The 17599-nt window shown below is 41.3% G+C and overlaps 1 protein-coding gene across 1 annotated transcript in view; it reads left to right on the top strand.

The window, feature by feature from the left end:
- The window catches only part of Lonp2 (lon peptidase 2, peroxisomal), a 71663-nt gene that overhangs the window by 26886 nt on the left and 27178 nt on the right, over positions 1-17599 (top strand). Inside the window, exons 7-9 of the mRNA XM_050120817.1 lie at positions 2524-2782; positions 11057-11198; positions 16380-16530. Of these exons, the coding sequence (XP_049976774.1) occupies positions 2524-2782; positions 11057-11198; positions 16380-16530 (552 nt within the window). The remainder of the gene's footprint in view (positions 1-2523; positions 2783-11056; positions 11199-16379; positions 16531-17599) is intronic.

Genomic DNA, 17599 nt, shown 5'->3' with positions numbered 1-17599 from the left:
ATTGCTAAGAAACTTCTGTATCATCCAAGATCATAGCAGTCACTGAAAACATGCCCAGGAGCACGGGAGTTGAGAGGAAAGGAAAGGGTTAGAAACATCTTGTTCCCAGCATGGTACACACACCCGTACTTACAGCACTTGAGAAGCAGCAGCCAAAAGATCAATAGCTCAGGGTCCACATAGCGGGTTTAAGACAAGTCTGTGCTGCATGAGACCCTGATTCAAAAAAGGAAAAAAAAAAAAAAAAAAAAAAAAAAACCAACTATTTTCTTAAATTTCTCAGGTGTTTATTATTTTCACACTGTCCTGGTTTTGTTTTCTGTTTTTCCAACTTGGCACGAGCTAGAGCTATTTTAGAATAAGTAACCACAGTTGAGAAAATGCTTTCGTAAGGCTGGCAGGCCTGTGGGGCATTTTCTTAATTAATGATTGATGTGGGAGGGCCCAGTCCATCGCGAGTGGTGCCACCCCTGGGCTGGTGGTTCTGGGTGTGTGAGAAAGCAAGCTGAGCAAGCTGTGGGGAACAGCAAGCAGCTCTCCTCCATGGCCCCTGCATTAGTTCCTGTGTGTTCCAGCCCTACTTCCTTGATGCCAGACTAGATGTGAAAGTGTGAGCTAAAATAAACCCCCCAAAAAGAAAAGAAACCTCGGTGCTGTTTCTAGTTCTGGACATACCAGTTCACATTCCCATGACATTGCATGAGTCTCCCGTTTCTCCGTATTCTCACCATCACTGGTGGTAATTTATTTTGGTGCTTGTTTGAAACAGGGACTCATGTAGACCAGGTTGGCCTGGAACTCCCTATATAGCTAAGGAGGATCCTCTTGCCTTCCGCCTATCCAATAGTAGGATTTAAGCATGTCCACCATGCCCAGCTCTTGATTTTGCATTTGATGACTTGCTGTTGATGTCATTTAAAAAATGATCATTGCGGGCTGGAGAGATGGCTCAGAGGTTAAAAGAACTGACTGCTGTTCTGAAGGTCCTGAGTTCAATTCCCAGCAACCACATGATGGCTCACACCCATCTATAATTACATCTGGTGCCCAGAACACTATATACATAATAAATAAATTAAAAAAAAAAAGATCATTGCCAAGAACAACTCTAAGAATTTTCATTCATCTGCATGTACTATCCAGTTCTCCTTACAGCATTTGTTTGAAGAGTATGCAGTCTTGACGGCCTTATTGAAAATTAGTAGGCTTTATATATATGTTTATTTATTACTGGACTCTGTTCTGTTCCAGTTTTACAAATGTTTTTATGCCAAAACCATACTTTTTAAAGTTATTGTGCAACCCACTGAATCTGCTTAGTGTTGCCACTGTGCATATAAGTGTGGGTCCATCCACCAAAACATCGGCAACAGGCCAGTGGCCACAACCCCAAGAGAAATTTATACTTCCTCTCTTAATAGCCTGGGTGCCTTAATCTGGGTCAGTTCCAGCCTCCTCCCTGCTTCCACAGCTTGGCCCATGTGTTGTGGGACTGCCTGCCTCTTGGTGCCTTACCTTGGTTGGTTCTAGTCTCCTCCTTAGTCGTCAGCTTTCACCATGTTATCATGAAAAGAAAGTGAATTTTGTCAAATGCTTTTTTTGCATTTATTGAGATGATTGTATGAATTTGGCTTGCATTCTGCCAACATAACATAGTAGTACATTTTCTTGATTTGTGTATGCTAAACTGTCTGCATAGTCTCAGTAACACCCCACATGGTTATGGCATATGAGTCTCTTTTTTTGTCTTTTCGAGACAGGGTTTCTCGGTAGCTTTGGAGCCTTCCCTGAAACTTGCTCTATTGACCAGGCTGGCCTCAAACTCACAGAGATCCGCCTGCCTCTGCCTCCCGAGTGCTGAAATTAAAGGCATGTGTCACCACCGCCCGGCCAATAGGATGTATATTTAGAAAAAGAAGAAAAAAAGAATGTATATTTAGAAATCATTGCAAAGTCCATGATTTGAGCATAGGGTTGTAATGGGTATGAATCTTAAATAGAATAATCAAGCAACAATGGAGTTCTCTGTCTTAGCTTGTTCTCTATTGCTGTGGTAAATGCCATGACCAAAAGTAACTTGGAGAGGAAAAGGCTTATTAAATTTTGCAGCTGATAGTCCATTACCCAGGGAAGTCAGGCAGGAACACATAGAGAGGCCATGGATGAGTGGCTCTTACTAACTTGCTCCTCAGGGCTTGCTTATCCTACTTCCTGGCAGTACACAGGACCACCCGCTGAGGGGTGGCACCGCCACAATGGATTGGGCCCTCCCACAGCAGTCACCATACCTATAGTCCAACCTTGTGGAAGCGTTATCTCAATTGAGGTTCCCTCTTCTTAGATGACTCCACCTTGTGCCAAGCTGACAGAAAGCTAGCTAGCATAATCTATTTAAAGACTTACAGGGATCCAAATCTGGTTTTGATCGCTTTTTTCTAAATAATAAATTTAGTCTCTTGCAACGCTTGGAAGGCGTTCGTTCACTTGAGAGTTCTAAGTGCTGAAGTGACTTCTGTTTGGCAGACCGCCTGGACATTCGGGCAGCCCGGATTCTTCTGGACAATGACCATTATGCTATGGAAAAGTTGAAGAAGAGGGTTCTGGAATACTTGGCTGTCAGACAGCTGAAAAACAACCTGAAGGGCCCAATCCTCTGTTTCGTTGGCCCTCCTGGAGTAGGCAAAACAAGTGTGGGGAGATCGGTGGCCAAGACTCTGGGTCGAGAGTTCCACAGGATCGCACTTGGGGGCGTGTGTGACCAGTCTGACATTCGAGGACACAGGTAAACACTGCTCTCAGCCTCCCCTCTGGTTCTGCTTCATGATGTAGCTGACATTTGTGCGGTGGGCTGACTAGCGTAAGCCACAACTTCTGTACTCTTACCTGAATAGAACTGCAACTTCCTTTGTGATTGGACTTTAGTTGCCTTTACATTTACTTTGGCCTAGTAGTATCATCTAAGTAATGATACTAACCTTTTAGCCTTTGCAAGAGTAACTGCGGTGCTGTGCGCAGATGTGAGGTGGTGAGTAATCTTTGAGAGCAAATTTGCTCGGCCTGCAGTCTTTCTTTTCTTCCTGCACTAAGAAAAGTTACCATATCTAGCACAGCTTACCCTATATGTTGGACTCACTTTCTGTTAAAAAAAAAAAAAGACTGTAAGAGTGTTACATCTGACTAAGCTACATTATTATAATCAGGTTTATCTTTCTTTTCTATTATTTGGATCTATGATTCTCCCTGCTGCCCTGATTGGAAGAGGCTTTTGGGGAGCCCAGGTTTATACTCTATGGTCAGAGGGCTCCGTAGCGCCATTGCAAACTGTGGGAGCACCCACCTAGAGTATGTGTGTAAGGGGTGTGTTTGTGCTGCAGTGTCCCTCAGCAGTTCAGCCTGGCATGAAGAGAATGTGGAACGTGGAAATCCTGAACTGCTGGTGAGAGAATACGATGCGTTTGTAGCGTCTTATTTTCCCAGTGGTCTTTGCCACAGAGATCACTGACCTTAGCTAATGGTGGGGAAACTGTTTGAAAAACTTCTCTCTGAGAAATAATTCTTTTCTGGGTGGCCCATGCCTGTAATCCTACCATGTGGGAGGTAGAAGCAGAAGGGCCAGGAGATCAAGACCAGTCATAGCTATGTTCTAAGTTTGAGACTAACCTGGGCTATGTAAGACCCTGTTAAAAACATACTCTCTTTTATTCATACATGAATAATATACATAAAATAAAAAGCCTGCAAAAGTTCTAATAAGGAATGAGAGTACACATCAGGCCAGAGAATGGATTCAGGTCATTCTTCTGACGATTTCAAAAGGTTTCTTTTGTTCCTAGGCTGGCCTGTTCTCACTGGTGCCACTAGAGGCTAGAGCTCACTTTCATAATAAAATTCACCCTTAGCGGACCAACTACAGAGTATTTGGGGGTTGAAATCAGATTTTGACTACAAAACTCATGAGGCTTACCCCTTCCCGGTGACTTATTTGTCCTCTCATTTTGGATGATTTCCTTTCTTAGGGCAGAGCAGCACTGTGGTGGGGGTTAGGCAGTGCGAGGGCCTTTTGTTGCAGGTACATGGTTGACAGGGAGTATGTTTCTTCCCCATGGGTGCTGGTAGTTCTGTATGCACAGTGCCTGGCACACAGGCGTGCAAGGTCTCATCACTTCTTACTGGCATTGCTGGATTTCAATCTCTGTTCTGAGTTTTTACTTCAAACCTTAGCTTTGCTATTATTTTAAATGTACATTCTCAGGAGAACGAGTCTAGCTTTATAAGCTTCAATATGACTTTTGATAAACTTTAATCTGATTTTAAATTCCATTCAAATCATTTATCCTATTCTCAGTGTTATTATTTATATTGCAAAATTATGAAAAAAGTCTCTTGCCTAGTAGTGAATATACACTATCATGGGTCTTATCACTAATTTTTTTTTGTCACTTATTTATTTTGAAAATAGGGTCTCCTTTACACCAGTGTGGCCTCTGACTTACTATATCGTCCAGACTGGTCTTAAACTGAAGATCCTTCTAGAAGCCTCTGCCTCCCAAATGGTGGTTTTGCAGACATGCAGAGTCTCATTTCTTACTGACATTGTTGAATTTAAACATATCTTTCTTCTAAAGTTTTGCTTGCAAATAAAATTTGCCATTAATTTTCAAGCAAATATACTTTGTATATTGTATGAATGTATTGAGAACTAAAGCTACTGAAAATTAAAATTATGGTCTCCATTGCCTAAAATATTTGTAGCTATGAGTTCATTTAGAAATGGGTGGTTTAGATAGAGAATGTCATTGCTGTCCCCGCCTCAAAAAGTTATTTAGGTTTGGTTGTGAATTCAGTCTGACTTTAACTACATTCTAGGCATGGGTCTTCTGTAGTTTACTGAACAACACAGCAATCCACCCTTGTGCTTTTGGGATAACTGCAAAGTACTAAAACCAAGTGACAGCTTTTCCTTGAAAACCTGTTGGAGGCTCATGGACAGAGAGTGGGGTCTACTTGTTAAGAAATAGAGACAGTGAGGACTGAGTGTGGTCCACATCCCAGTGATGAACTGAAGGTGACTGGAAGCGGGCAGAAGGAGCAGTCCAGGGTAGACCATAGCTCTGGGAGTCCCCTGAGAACACGTGACAGCGGAAGCCTTTGGGAAACACGCAGGGTTGGCATTTGAGTGACATGAGTGGTCACATGCCCTCTATTGACACTCCTAGGAAGTTTTGTTCTGCCTTAGCCTCCGAGTGTACGCCCTGCTCTGCGGTCTGAGATGGAAGGGAAACGTTGCTTTGTGCTGTTTCCCTCCCCTAAACAGTAAACCTGCATGGCACCCAGCTGTTCTTTTCCCTCCATCCTCCTTTTTCTCAATTAAAACTTTTGCATAAAGAAGTAGATGCACACTTACCACTGCCACCACAGTGCACCATTGAGAGAGATGGTGAAAATACTTGTTTGTTTTTTCTTTCATACAAAGACAATCACTATGAACTTTTTTTTTCCTGATAAACTTTTATTGGGGATTTTGGGGGGCGGTTGAGACAGAGTTTCTCTGTGTAACAGTCCTAGCTTGCTCTTATAGAACAGGCTGGCCTTGAACTCACAGAGATCCTCCTGCCTTTGCCTTCCAAGTGCTGGGATTAAAGGCCTGCACCACCACCACCCAGCCAGATTTATTTTTTAAAGTGTGTCTGTGTGTGGGTTTGTTCTTGTGAGTACAGTGTCCACAGAGGCCAAAAGAGGACATCCGATCTGGAGCTGGAGTTAGAGGTGGTTGTGAGCTGCCTGGTGTTGCTGCTGGGAACCAAACTCAGGTCATAGAAGAGCAAGCAGTGATCTTCCTCAGCCACTGACCATCTGTCCAGCCCCTCATTGGGGATGATGATATGGTGGTAGTGATCATTTTTAAAGCAACAGAATTGTAATATTACCTTTTCTGCTTAATATTATAACACATAAACTTTTATATATATATATATATTATAAATTCTTTTTAAGTTTTCTTATTTTCATGTGTATGTGTTCTTCCCATCTCTCCAGCCTTTATATTACAAATTCTTTGTGAACATCATTATAGGGGTGTGAACATCATTACAGAGGTGTGTGCCTATGGATAATAAGAGCCCTTTAAATAACCAGAACAAACATTAATGATGAGACGTGTCTGTCTTCCTGGTTTTTATCAGGAATAACAAGTTGGTTGGCCTTTGCATTATGTTAAATTTGAAGCTGCCTAGGTCTTTGACAACATAACGAGAAAGCTGATACCCACAGGGTGTAGATAAATGGTATTGGAATGCTCCTTGTAGCTGTTTATGATGTACATGTTTTTGGAAAAATTAAAAAATGCTAATCTTAAAATTTAAACCTTTTATCTCTAGAAACAGTTTTAGTTTTGTATATTTTATACAGTACCTGAGTAGTCCTAATTATTTGAATTACCATTAGCAATTAAAAGTATGAATCCATTTGTTTTTCTTTAAATAGTGTAATGGTTTTGATATGTATATATTCATATATATTCAAATACATTAGAATACTTTGAATGCATTCATGAAATTTAATTTTTAGCTAATACATAAACACAATATTTGTAGTGGGGTACTATGAAATGTTCCCACATAACTCCTGTATTTTGTTACCTTATTGTGGTGCTAGGGCTGGATGCAGGGTTTTCTGTATGCCAGGCAAGCCCTTTGCCATTGAGGCTTGTCTCCAGACAGAATTCATGTCTTTAAATGAACATGTTTGTTTCAGTTCTTGGCAGTTGTGCTCTTTGTAGGAGTGATGTTCCATACACACTTACACACTGTGGGGATGCAGCAGGGAGTGATGTTCCTTACAAACTTACACACTGTGGGGTGTAGCAGGGAGTGATGTTCCTTACAAACTTACACACTGTAGGGTGTAGCAGGGAGTGATGTTCCTTACATGCTTACACACTGTGGGATGCAGCAGGGAGTGATGTTCCTTACAAACTTACACACTGTGGGATGCAGCAGGGAGTGATGTTCCACACTCACCCATACACTGTGGGGTGTAGCAGGGAGCCCAGGCTAGCCTTTGTAGCTTTCACTTATTTCCCGCCTTTGTGGTTTCTGTGAAGGAGGCTTTGGTGTATTTAATTTATTGAGAAATGACTACTGTGATTTGGTGAGTTCAGAGAGAATATTTTTATCTTGTGTATTCTCACTATCCAAGTCCATATTGGCCAAAACTTCTTACATCTTCAGTCTGTGAACTACTTACGCAGCCACCGTGTTTTATCTGCTAAAGTCAGTCCTGAATAGAAAAACATGTGCAAACAAATTAAGCATGTGTAGGCATACCTGGGTGCTATATTTCTAGGATAATTTTAAAAAATTAGATGTTTTCCCTCTAATAACTAGAATTAGTATTTAGTCTTTCCATAAATCATTATTTATCTAACCTGTTCATATTAGATCGATGCTTTTCTCTGCTCATGGAAAGAAAGCACTTGGCAGTGAGGCTCAGCCTCCCACATTATTTAGACTCAGAGTCATAACTGTGGCAGACTCGGGTGCTGCACGATGTGCAGTCACAGAGGTCTTTGCAGTGGTGTGTGAGCTCTGTAGTGACATTCAAAGACTTGTCACCTTAGCAGTGGGACTGAATCTTTGCTCTTTGATCTGATGGTGACGGTTGTCTTCCTGGCTTAGTTTTAGACTAATAGCCCGAAGTTCGGAGTTGTCACTTCCAACTGAGGAACAGGAACAACCCTGTGTGTCCCTGGTGCTATGGAGAAGACATTTTGGGGTTGTTTTCACAAAGCAAAAATTAAAGTCAGACTCAAGTTCAGGTGTCTTGGTTTCTACTTTAAGTCATGATTCCTGACCAAAGTCTCATAGCTTCTTTCCAAGACTTGGTGAGATTGGCGTTGGCACTGTTGTTCCTAACAACAGTGAGGAAACTGAACCTTAGGTCAAATAATCTTCCCAAAGGACTACCTTACCAGTGGTGGTTTGGAGTACCCAAGAGAGAAGAATGTTAGCCACTATGTATCAGCCTCTACTGTCAGCAGCCTGCTCGTTATCTTTGGATACAGAGAGGTTACATTATCCAGACTGAACTAGGTCATAAATAAGAATCAGATACGTTGTAGAGCCGGTCAGTGTTGCAGGCCTTGCATTATTGAAAAATTACTGTGAGCGAGGTGTTCAGGAGAGTCTCTAAGGACTGATAGAAATTCAGCATGGTGGCAGCTCATATCTGTAACTCAGGAGGACAAGGCAGAAGAACTACCACAAAGTCAAGGCTACCCTAGGGTACATAGTAAATTGGATACACTGTGAGGCCATGCCTCCAAACCAAAAATAAGACAGGAAGACTAATTTTTATTTTCAGAGAATTTTGTTAAATGCATAGGCAAGAAAAGTAAGGGAAATGTATTTATTAATCAGCTTTTTACACCATACCTGAGGCAAGTGACCAGTCAAGAAAAGAAATGTATTTAGCTCAGTTTTTAAAGTTGAAAGCCCCAACAGCACTGGACAGCCTCTTTGGCTGCACATTCTGGTGCAAGTGGTTACATTGATATTGGGAAGTTTGTAAATTCAGTATACTTCTTTCTAATAATCTTCTTTTAAGAATTAACTCAGAGGCCGGGCGGTGGTGGCGCACACCTTTAATCCCAGCACTTGGGAGGCAGAGGCAGACGGATCTCTGTGAGTTCGAAGCCAGCCTGGTCTACAAGAGCTAGTGCCAGGACAGGCTCCAAAGCTACAGAGAAACCCTGTCTCGAAAAACTAAAAAAAAAAAAAAATAAATAAATAAAAATAAAAAAGAATTAACTCAGAATTTATTAGAAATATCTTAATCCCTTTATTAGAAATAATATCCTCTCTTAAGACACCCTACTTAAAAAGTTTCACTAACTCCTGATACTGCCACCTGGGGACCAAAGTTTTACCACATGGATCCTTGAAAGAACATTCAAACCATATCTGTACCACAACAAGGAACATGATGTTAGCAGATCTCCCTGAATTCGAGGTCATCCTGGTCTACGAAGCAAGTTCCAGGACAGCCAAGAGCCGTTACACAGAGAAATCCTGTGTCAAAAAAACAAAACAAAAAAAGACCAGTTTGTAGGATCTTGTTTATGAATGAAGAAAGAGAAGGCTGGCTGCTGGCAGGAAGCTGCTGGCAGATAGACGGTGATGAGCCTTAATTCTCAACAGAGGGCTTTGGATCTTCTGTGGGCATTGGGGCAGAGAGAGCCGGAACAAGGACTGTTTGTTTGCAGTGCTCTAGAAAGGGCCCAGGGATATCATTTTCTCCCCTGAATTTAGGTATAGAATTGTAAGTATCTGTGTCTGAAATCTTATCGAAACCAGAAAAGCAAGAAATCCCATGGAGAATTTGAAACTTAAACAGCTTTCTTTCCCAGCACATTTAAACAGAGTGCTGGCAAGGCTGTGTTCACTAGAGAAAGAGTGAAAAGTTTAGTGATTTCTCATGTCCTTTATGTATCCCATTCTTAAATTTATTATTATTATTAGTCTTTAAACTTTCGTTAAATTTTTTCCATACAATATATTTTAATTGTATTTTTCCCATACTTCAGTTCCTCCCAAATCCTCCTCACCTCTGAACCCACCCAACTTAATGCCCTCTCTCTCAAAACAAAAACAAAACAAAAAAGAAACAAACAAAAACCTCCACCAAACCACAAAAATGAAAATCAACATAAGCAAAATATCAGTAAGACTAAGACAGAAAATGCCCAAAGCATAGTGAGACACAAAGTCTCCAAAAGTACTATTGAGTTTATTTTGTGTTGGCCAACTCACTGCTGTTGGTGTGGAGCCTGCTCTGGGCTGTGGTTACCATCCCGAGGGAGACTCCATTAGAGAAAACTGATTTTCCTTTGCTAGTGATTATCGGTTGCATATAGTGTCTTTGTCTATGTTGGGTGCTGTAGCCCATGCCCACTTCTCCCTCTCAGCTGGCTTGAACCTGTTCAAATCCTGTGCAAACTGCCACAGTCTCTGTGAGTTCCTATGTGCATCGGGGTCATTCATTACCCGTGGCTCTTACAAAATTATTTTTTTTTTTAGGACAAGGTCTCATGTATCTCAGGACAACCTCACTTGCTATAGTGCCAAGGATGACCTTGAACTTCTGATCCTCCTGCCTGGCTTAGGTAGTACTAGGGTTCAAACCCAGGGCTTTGTGCATTGCTAGTCAAGTGCTCTACACCCCCAGACCTCTATTCTGAAACCTTGGATGTGCTAATTTCTTATTGTAAAAGAATGTTACTGTATCTAGCTTCAGTACTGCTCACCTTCCATGGATAAAAGCCATTCCCATGACAGCACAGTTTTTCAGGCTTGCTTGTTTTTTTAAAGGTCACTCTGCCCTACTTTGTGCGGTCACGTGGCAAAGCTGAGGCTCCCTCTGTAAATGGGCTTTGTGGTTGTGTGGGTCATGATGTAGCTGCTGTTGATGGTTTTCCTCCAGGCAGATTGCCCTGAAGCCCGTTCAGAAGCAGAATCTGCTGTGCCTGGTGGAGGCACGGAGGCTATAGTAAAGTGAGCGAGAGCTGCAGAAAGCTTGCCCTCTTAGGAAAGGCGCCTCTTCCAGTTGTGTAAACATGCTTAAGTCTGCTGTAGTTATGCAATGATCTGACTCAAATGGGACAACACAGCCTCCGGCATTTTCACTCAGTAATACCGGACTGAGCTGAGTTATGCCCTCGCGTGCTTGTGGGAGTGATGGAGTCTTGATATAAGTACTGTTTACCTCAGATCGTTGCTTTCAAAAATGAGACATTTGGATCTCTCTCCATTTCTCTCCTTTAACCAGAACTATGACTTAAAGTTATTCCAGTGTCATGGGCAACTCACAGTTAGAATCCAGCAGAAAATTAGAATTGAATCTAACATCTTTTTGATAGACCATAAAGCTTCTGTGTGCATAGAACTTGTGTGTACTGGTGAGAACTAAGCACTTCCCAGTCCCGGGGTCTCACTTCTCAGTAGCTTTGTCCTTTGCCTTTTCATCGTCATTGCTGTGACCTTGCTGCTGCTCTCCCTAGGCGCACCTACGTGGGCAGCATGCCTGGTCGCATCATCAATGGCTTAAAGACTGTTGGAGTTAACAACCCAGTGTTCCTGTTGGACGAAGTTGACAAGCTGGGGAAAAGCCTACAGGGTGATCCTGCAGCAGCTCTGCTTGAGGTAAGATCTAGAAAATTCCCAATGAAATCATACTTGCGTGTGAATGAATGAGCATAGGCCATACCCAAGGCACATACATATTTGTGTGCAGTTGCTTCTAAGAAAAACAGTAGAGCACAGACTGAAGTCTGGAGCTAGTTAACATCTACATACAGATCAAAAATTCCGTCCTCTTTGTGATGTCTTTTTTTACATTTTTATGCAGTAAAACAAAGTTATGTGTGCTTGTTGTTCACAAATTTAAGTAGTAAGCTTATTGCAGAAAGAAGGTTCGATCCTACTCCTGCGCTTTAGCCTCTAAAAGGCTTTGTTAGTTTGCTCCATTCTCTACATTGCTTGGCATAGCCAGGCACAGTGGTACAGGCCTGTAATTGTAGCTGCTGAGGAGGCTATAGAGAAAGATCCTGAAGGCAAAGGGAAGTAGAGGACAGGGCAGGGCAAAAGAGGGGCTCAAACCTGCAAAACAGCTCATTCCTCTGTGCAGACTGCTAGAGCAAATTGTTCTGTCTTTCTTGATTCCGCATCTTCTTTTATAGATTGGTTTCTAGTTTGTAGAGTGCGTGAGCGTCTCACAGCTGAGCACGGTTAGCCCTCCACCTGTCCTCACCACTCTTCTTTTGCTGGTTTCCACTGCCCTGAGACTCTTCTGTTCCCCTCACAGCCTGCACTCTGCTCTCAGCACAGTCAGGCACTCCAGATGGTCCAGGTCTTACCATCATTAGTCTTCCGGTTGGAACCAACTGCACCCGAGTTGTCCCTTCGCCTCCCACCATGTTGAATTTCCTGCCTTCCCAGTCTGTGTTTTGGTTTACCTCACTCTGTGTTGTTAATTCACAGGAGTTTCTGGATAAAGCTCATCTGGGTGGTGTTTTTAAATGTAAATTATAAAGCATCTTCATGTTTTCCACAAACTTGCTTGGTAGTTTGACCACACGTGGAATTTTGGTTGGGAATAATTTCTTTGAAGGGTGTCCTTTGTCCCCGTGACTTTCTGGTTTTTAGTGTTGCCATTGGTAAGTCTGAAGTCATTGTGTTTCCATCCTGCTTTACTCTCTGGAATGTGTGGAAGTTCAGCCAGCAGGGAAAACAGTCGGGGTGAGGTAAGCATGAAACCCGGTCAGCCCAACTTAGAAAACCAGCGCTGAGTCAGGGCTCCACGAGTTGGCCTCCCCTCGTTTGTTTTTGCTGTGTAAGCACAGCACAATTTTGGAGAAACATTTTTGATCTCAATTCACTAAGCCCTGTGAGTACAAGACCTAAGGCATGTTTGCACTGAGTATCTTTACAAAGGACATAGGACTTTATCTGTCTGAAGGGTTCTTGTTGACTTAGGAACAATGCTCAATGTAAGCTAGGCAAGTGGTTCTCACCCTTCCTAATTCTTCCACCTTTTAATACAGCTCCTCATGTTGTGGGGACCCCCAACCATAAAATTACTTCATTGTTACTTCAAAACTTGAATTTTGCTACTGTTATGAATTGTAAACACCTGTGGTTTTACATAGTCTTAGAGCTCAAATTTTTATTTCTCTTTTATATGTGTGACTTTTGTGGCACTTGGTATGCCATACACCATGTTTGTGCCTGGTACCCATGAGGGCATTGAATGCCTGTAACTGGAGTTACGGATGCTTGTAAGCTGCCGTGCAGGTGCTCTGGGTCCTCTGCACGAGAAGCAAGTGCCCTTGACTACTGAGCTGTGTCTCCAGCCCAGAGATATTAGACCTTTAGTCGCCATGTCTCTTCTTCCTGGGATTCACCCCTTTAAGTTTTGTTCTGCTTTCTGCCTGAACTTCTTCAGCTTTGCCTATGGGGGGGGGGGGGCAACTAAAGGTTTTTTTTTTTTTTTTTTTTTTTTTTTTTTTTTTAAGACAGGGTTTTTTTTTTTTTTTTTGTGTATTAGCCCTGGCTGTCCTGGAACTCCCTCTGTAGACCAGGCTGGCCTCCACCCCACAGAGATCCACCTGCCTCTGCCTCCCGAGTGCTGGGATCAAAGGTGTGTGCCACTACCACCTGGCCCATCTTTATCTTTTAAAAAATAAAACTTTTCATTTGTTAGTCATTTCAAAAACATCTCTACATATTCTTTTCTAGTATCCTGATTTTGATTCATAGAGGTAATTCTATGGAAAAGAATTGTTGATAGATTAAAAAAATTCCTTTTCCTTAAACTCTTTGTTGTGTACACACACACACACACACACATACCTTGTGTTAGAGTCTTTTATTGGATGTCTGCAAAGTTTCAGTTCTGTAGTCATATTTAATAGCAAAGAGTGAAAACGCTGTTTGGAAAGCTGTGAATACAGAAATGGAGTGTGATGACCTCATGTACATTGGGGTCATCTTATGTGTGTCTGTGCACATGTGTGGAGGCCCTTGAAGGCCCTAAGAGGGCACTGGAGTCCATGGAGCTGTAGTAACAGGCAATTATGAGCTGTTTGACATGGGACTCTGTATGGACAGCACGTTCTTTGTCTTTTTTCTTTTCTTTCTTTTTTGTTTGGTTTTTGGTTTTTCAAGTTAGCGTTTCTTTGTGGAACTTGTGCTTTGGACTAGGCTGGCCTTGAACTCACAGAGGTCTACCTGCTTCTGCCTTCTGAGTGCTGGGATTAAAGATGTGTGCCACCATGACTATTGTTGAGCAAGTGTCCTTATAGTATGAATGAATATTCTTTGGGTATATGCCCAAGAGTGATATCGCTGGGTCTTGAGGTAGATTGATTCCCAATTTTCTGAGAAACCACCACACTGGTTTCCAAAGTGGCTTTGGACAGATTGCACTTTCCCCAGCAGCGAAGGAGTCTTCCCCTGACTCCACATCCTCTCCAGCATAAGCTGTCCTCCGTATTTTTTTATCTTAGCCATTCTGACAGGTGTAAAGTGGTATCTCACACTTGTTTTGAAATTCAAATGAAAATGAAATTCAGTGAAAATGAATGTGCAATATACCCAAACATATCTTTCATTAAATTTTAGGAAGTCTTTAATTTCTTTATTTTTTCCTTGACCCAGGGGTGATTCAGTTGGGCAATATTCAGTTTCTATGAGTTTGTACACTTTCTGGAATTTAAGTTGTTGTTGAATTCTAACTTTTAACCATAATGATCTGATAAAATACAGGGGGGTTATTGTAATTTTTTTGTTTCATTTGAGGTTTGCTTTGTTACCAAGTATGTGGTCAATTTTAGAGAAGGTTCCACGAGGTGCTGAGAAGGTATAATCTTTTGTGTTTGGGTGGAATTTTCTATAGATGCCTGTTAAGTCCATTTGAGTCTTGACAAATGTTAGTTCTTTTATTTCTCTGTTAAATTTCTGTCTGGCAGACCTGTCCAGTCTGGTGAAAGTGGGGTGTTGAAGTCTCCCACTATTAATGTGTGGGTCTTGATGTATGATTTAAGCTTTAGCAATTTTTTTTTACAAATGTGTGTGCTTCTATATTTGGGGCATATATATTCAGAATTGAAACTTCATCTTGATGGATTTTTCCTGCCATGAATATGAAATGGACTTCTTCATCTCTTTTGATTACCTTTAGTTTGAAGTCTACTTTGTTATATATTAGGATAGCTACATCAGCCTGTTTCTCAGATCCATTCTCTTGGAAAATCTTTACTTTGAGGTAATGTCTGTCTTTGAAGTTGAGGTGTGTTTCTTGTATGCTGACCAGAAGGCTGGATTCTGTTTTTGTATCCAATCTGTTAGCTTGTGTCTTTTTATAGGTGAATTGAGTCCATTGATATTAATAGATATTAATGACCAATGATTGCTAGTTCCTGATATTTTTCTTGTTGTTGGTGGTGGTGGTGGTGGTATTGTGTGTGCATTTCCCTTCATTGACTAGTGTGGGATTATCTATTGCCTGTATTTTTGTGGGTGTAGCTAACTTCATTGGGTTGGATTTTTCCTTCTAGTACTTTCTGTAGGGCTGGATTCATGGATAGGTATTATTTAAATCTGGTTTTGTCTTGAAATATCTTCTTATCTAATCTAAATGAGGTTAATCACAAATGATGTGTTCCAGGCCAGATTTAGCTTTATTCTAAGACTCCATTCCAAAAGACAGACAAAGGCCAGGCATGGTGATGCATGCCTGTAGTTGGGTTATTTTTTTGTTTGTTTGCTCTTTTGGAGCCTGCTACCCAGCTTCCAAATAAATACATGGAGACTTATTCTTACTTATGAATTCCTGGCCTTAGCTTGGCTTATTTCCAACTTAGCCAATTTTTCTTACTTAAATTATCCCATTTCTCTTTAACTATGTTTTGCCTCTGAGCTTTTTACCTTTCTTTATTCTATATGTGTTGAAGGTTTAGGGCATGCCTGAGGATTTCGCTAGCTTATAGGCCTATGTAGCTTGTGAACATGAGTGCCTGTAACTTAAAGTACACGAGCAATAACCTCAAAATTATCTCTCTGATACAAAGTTGCTCATTTTAAGAAACTAATTGCTAAGGGCACTACAGGGATGGCTCAGCTGGTAAAGACACCTGCTTCTACCTGAAGCCGTGTGACAGAAGGAGAGAAATGATCCCCACAAGCTGTCTCTCACCTCCATGAGCTTGCCGTGGAGCACCTGCATGTGCGCGTACACATAGCCAAAATTTAAAAATTTGAACCACATAATTAATACTAGTTATTAAATTAGCTATTGGATCAGCTTAACTATTTCTTTTAGGTCTATTAGTCTTTCAAAAAGTCAGTTTCTCATTGTACTACATCAAAACACAGTGATAATTTAAGTTTGTTTTACTTGGCATTCCCCTTCCAGGTAAATAATAATACCAGACATTCAGATACTGTTTGAAGAGTTATCTACTAATTATTAATTTACTTAGAATTTCAAGATAATCTGCGTATCTACTATATATTCCATAGTGACTAAGCTGTGGTTCTGCAGAGTAGGTAGCTTATGACCCACATGACCGAACCTCACGGTGCAGTGTGTGGCTCTGTGCTGGGCCCTCCTGTGCTCCCAGTTATTTTGACAGTACAACTTGTGACATTTTTTAAAAAAGTGATTTAGGACATGGAGAGGTCAGGATTTTGTTGTTGTTGTTATCCATGTGTTTATCAGCCAACTCTGTTGAACAGACATATTAGCCTTGGTGATACATTAGTGGCTTTGTAGAACTTTCTGTTGTGACTAAGTTTGTTTAAATGTTAATCCCTCTTTCCTAGGTGTTGGATCCTGAACAAAATCATAACTTCACAGATCACTATCTAAATGTGGCCTTTGACCTTTCCCAAGTTCTTTTCATAGCTACTGCCAACACTACTGCCACCATCCCACCAGCTTTGTTGGACAGAATGGAGATCATTCAGGTTCCAGGTACTTCATTCATAAGTATATAGACACACACACACACACACACACACTTTGGAGCATACCCTTTAAACTGATCATGTTATGGAGCTGGTTTGTCCAGAAGCTCATTTGTCACTGCGTCACTCAGAGGTTCTGCACACAGTGTGTAAACCACCCTTTCTGGAGATCCAGCATCAAACAACACAAGTGTGTTTGTCTGCACCATGACAGGTAAAAGTTAGTGTGTGTTCAGAAGACACAGCAAAAGTATGTGGACTTCACACCCAGCTCTAGGCTGCCTTCAGGGATGCTTACTTCTTAGAATGTCAGACATTCTCTGAAGCAATTCCCAAAATGACAGGCGAAAAGGTTTAATTTCTACAAAGCCAGTGTCTGAGACCCAGATACAGCTTCACATCTCTGTAAGGTTGTGAAGGCTCTTCCCCTGTTTTGGAAAAGTGTTACACAGTAGACACTCCTCCTGGATGCTCTGGCCTCAGTCTCTCAGAGCACACTTCCTTCAGTTGATTATGTGTGTTTCCAGCCATGTCTCCTCCACACTGTAGTGCACAAAAATAGGTTTTTTTAGTTATACTCAGTTCCTAACCTTTTTACTTTATTACTCAAAATTATTTTGTCTTAAAAGAGATCCAACATCAGAGAGTACTCACTGCAGTAAAAAATAGGGCAGACTATAAATACATTCAAAATTGAGATGTAGCAATATAGTTTACATTCTAAATACAGTTTTACATTTTAAGTAAATGTTAATTGAATTTCTCAATTACCTGCAAACCTGGTAGGTTCTTTTATTTAGTTTTAAAATGTGGTGGAGTAAAGTGTTGCTTTTGTGTATTTATAAGACTAAGTAAACAAAGGACATTTAATTGTTCAGAAACTCCCGGTGAGTCCATGAGCTACACTGATGGAAGTGAGGTGACGGAGACGGGAGCTACAGACGTGGATGCTGCCTTTTTCCTTGACAGCTGCAGTCCTGTCCTCTAGCCTGTATGGTGCTTTCAGACCTTTTCTTCCTATCAGAAAGATGTGTTATCAACCCATGTCTATTAGACAGAGAGGGTATATTAGTGTA

Source organism: Alexandromys fortis, unplaced genomic scaffold (genome assembly GCF_014885135.2).
Source record: "Alexandromys fortis isolate MF-2015 unplaced genomic scaffold, M_Fortis_MF-2015_v1.1 scaffold_186, whole genome shotgun sequence".
In the NCBI taxonomy this organism is placed as follows: Eukaryota; Metazoa; Chordata; class Mammalia; order Rodentia; family Cricetidae; genus Alexandromys; species Alexandromys fortis.
This window is presented reverse-complemented; position numbering and strand designations above follow the sequence as displayed.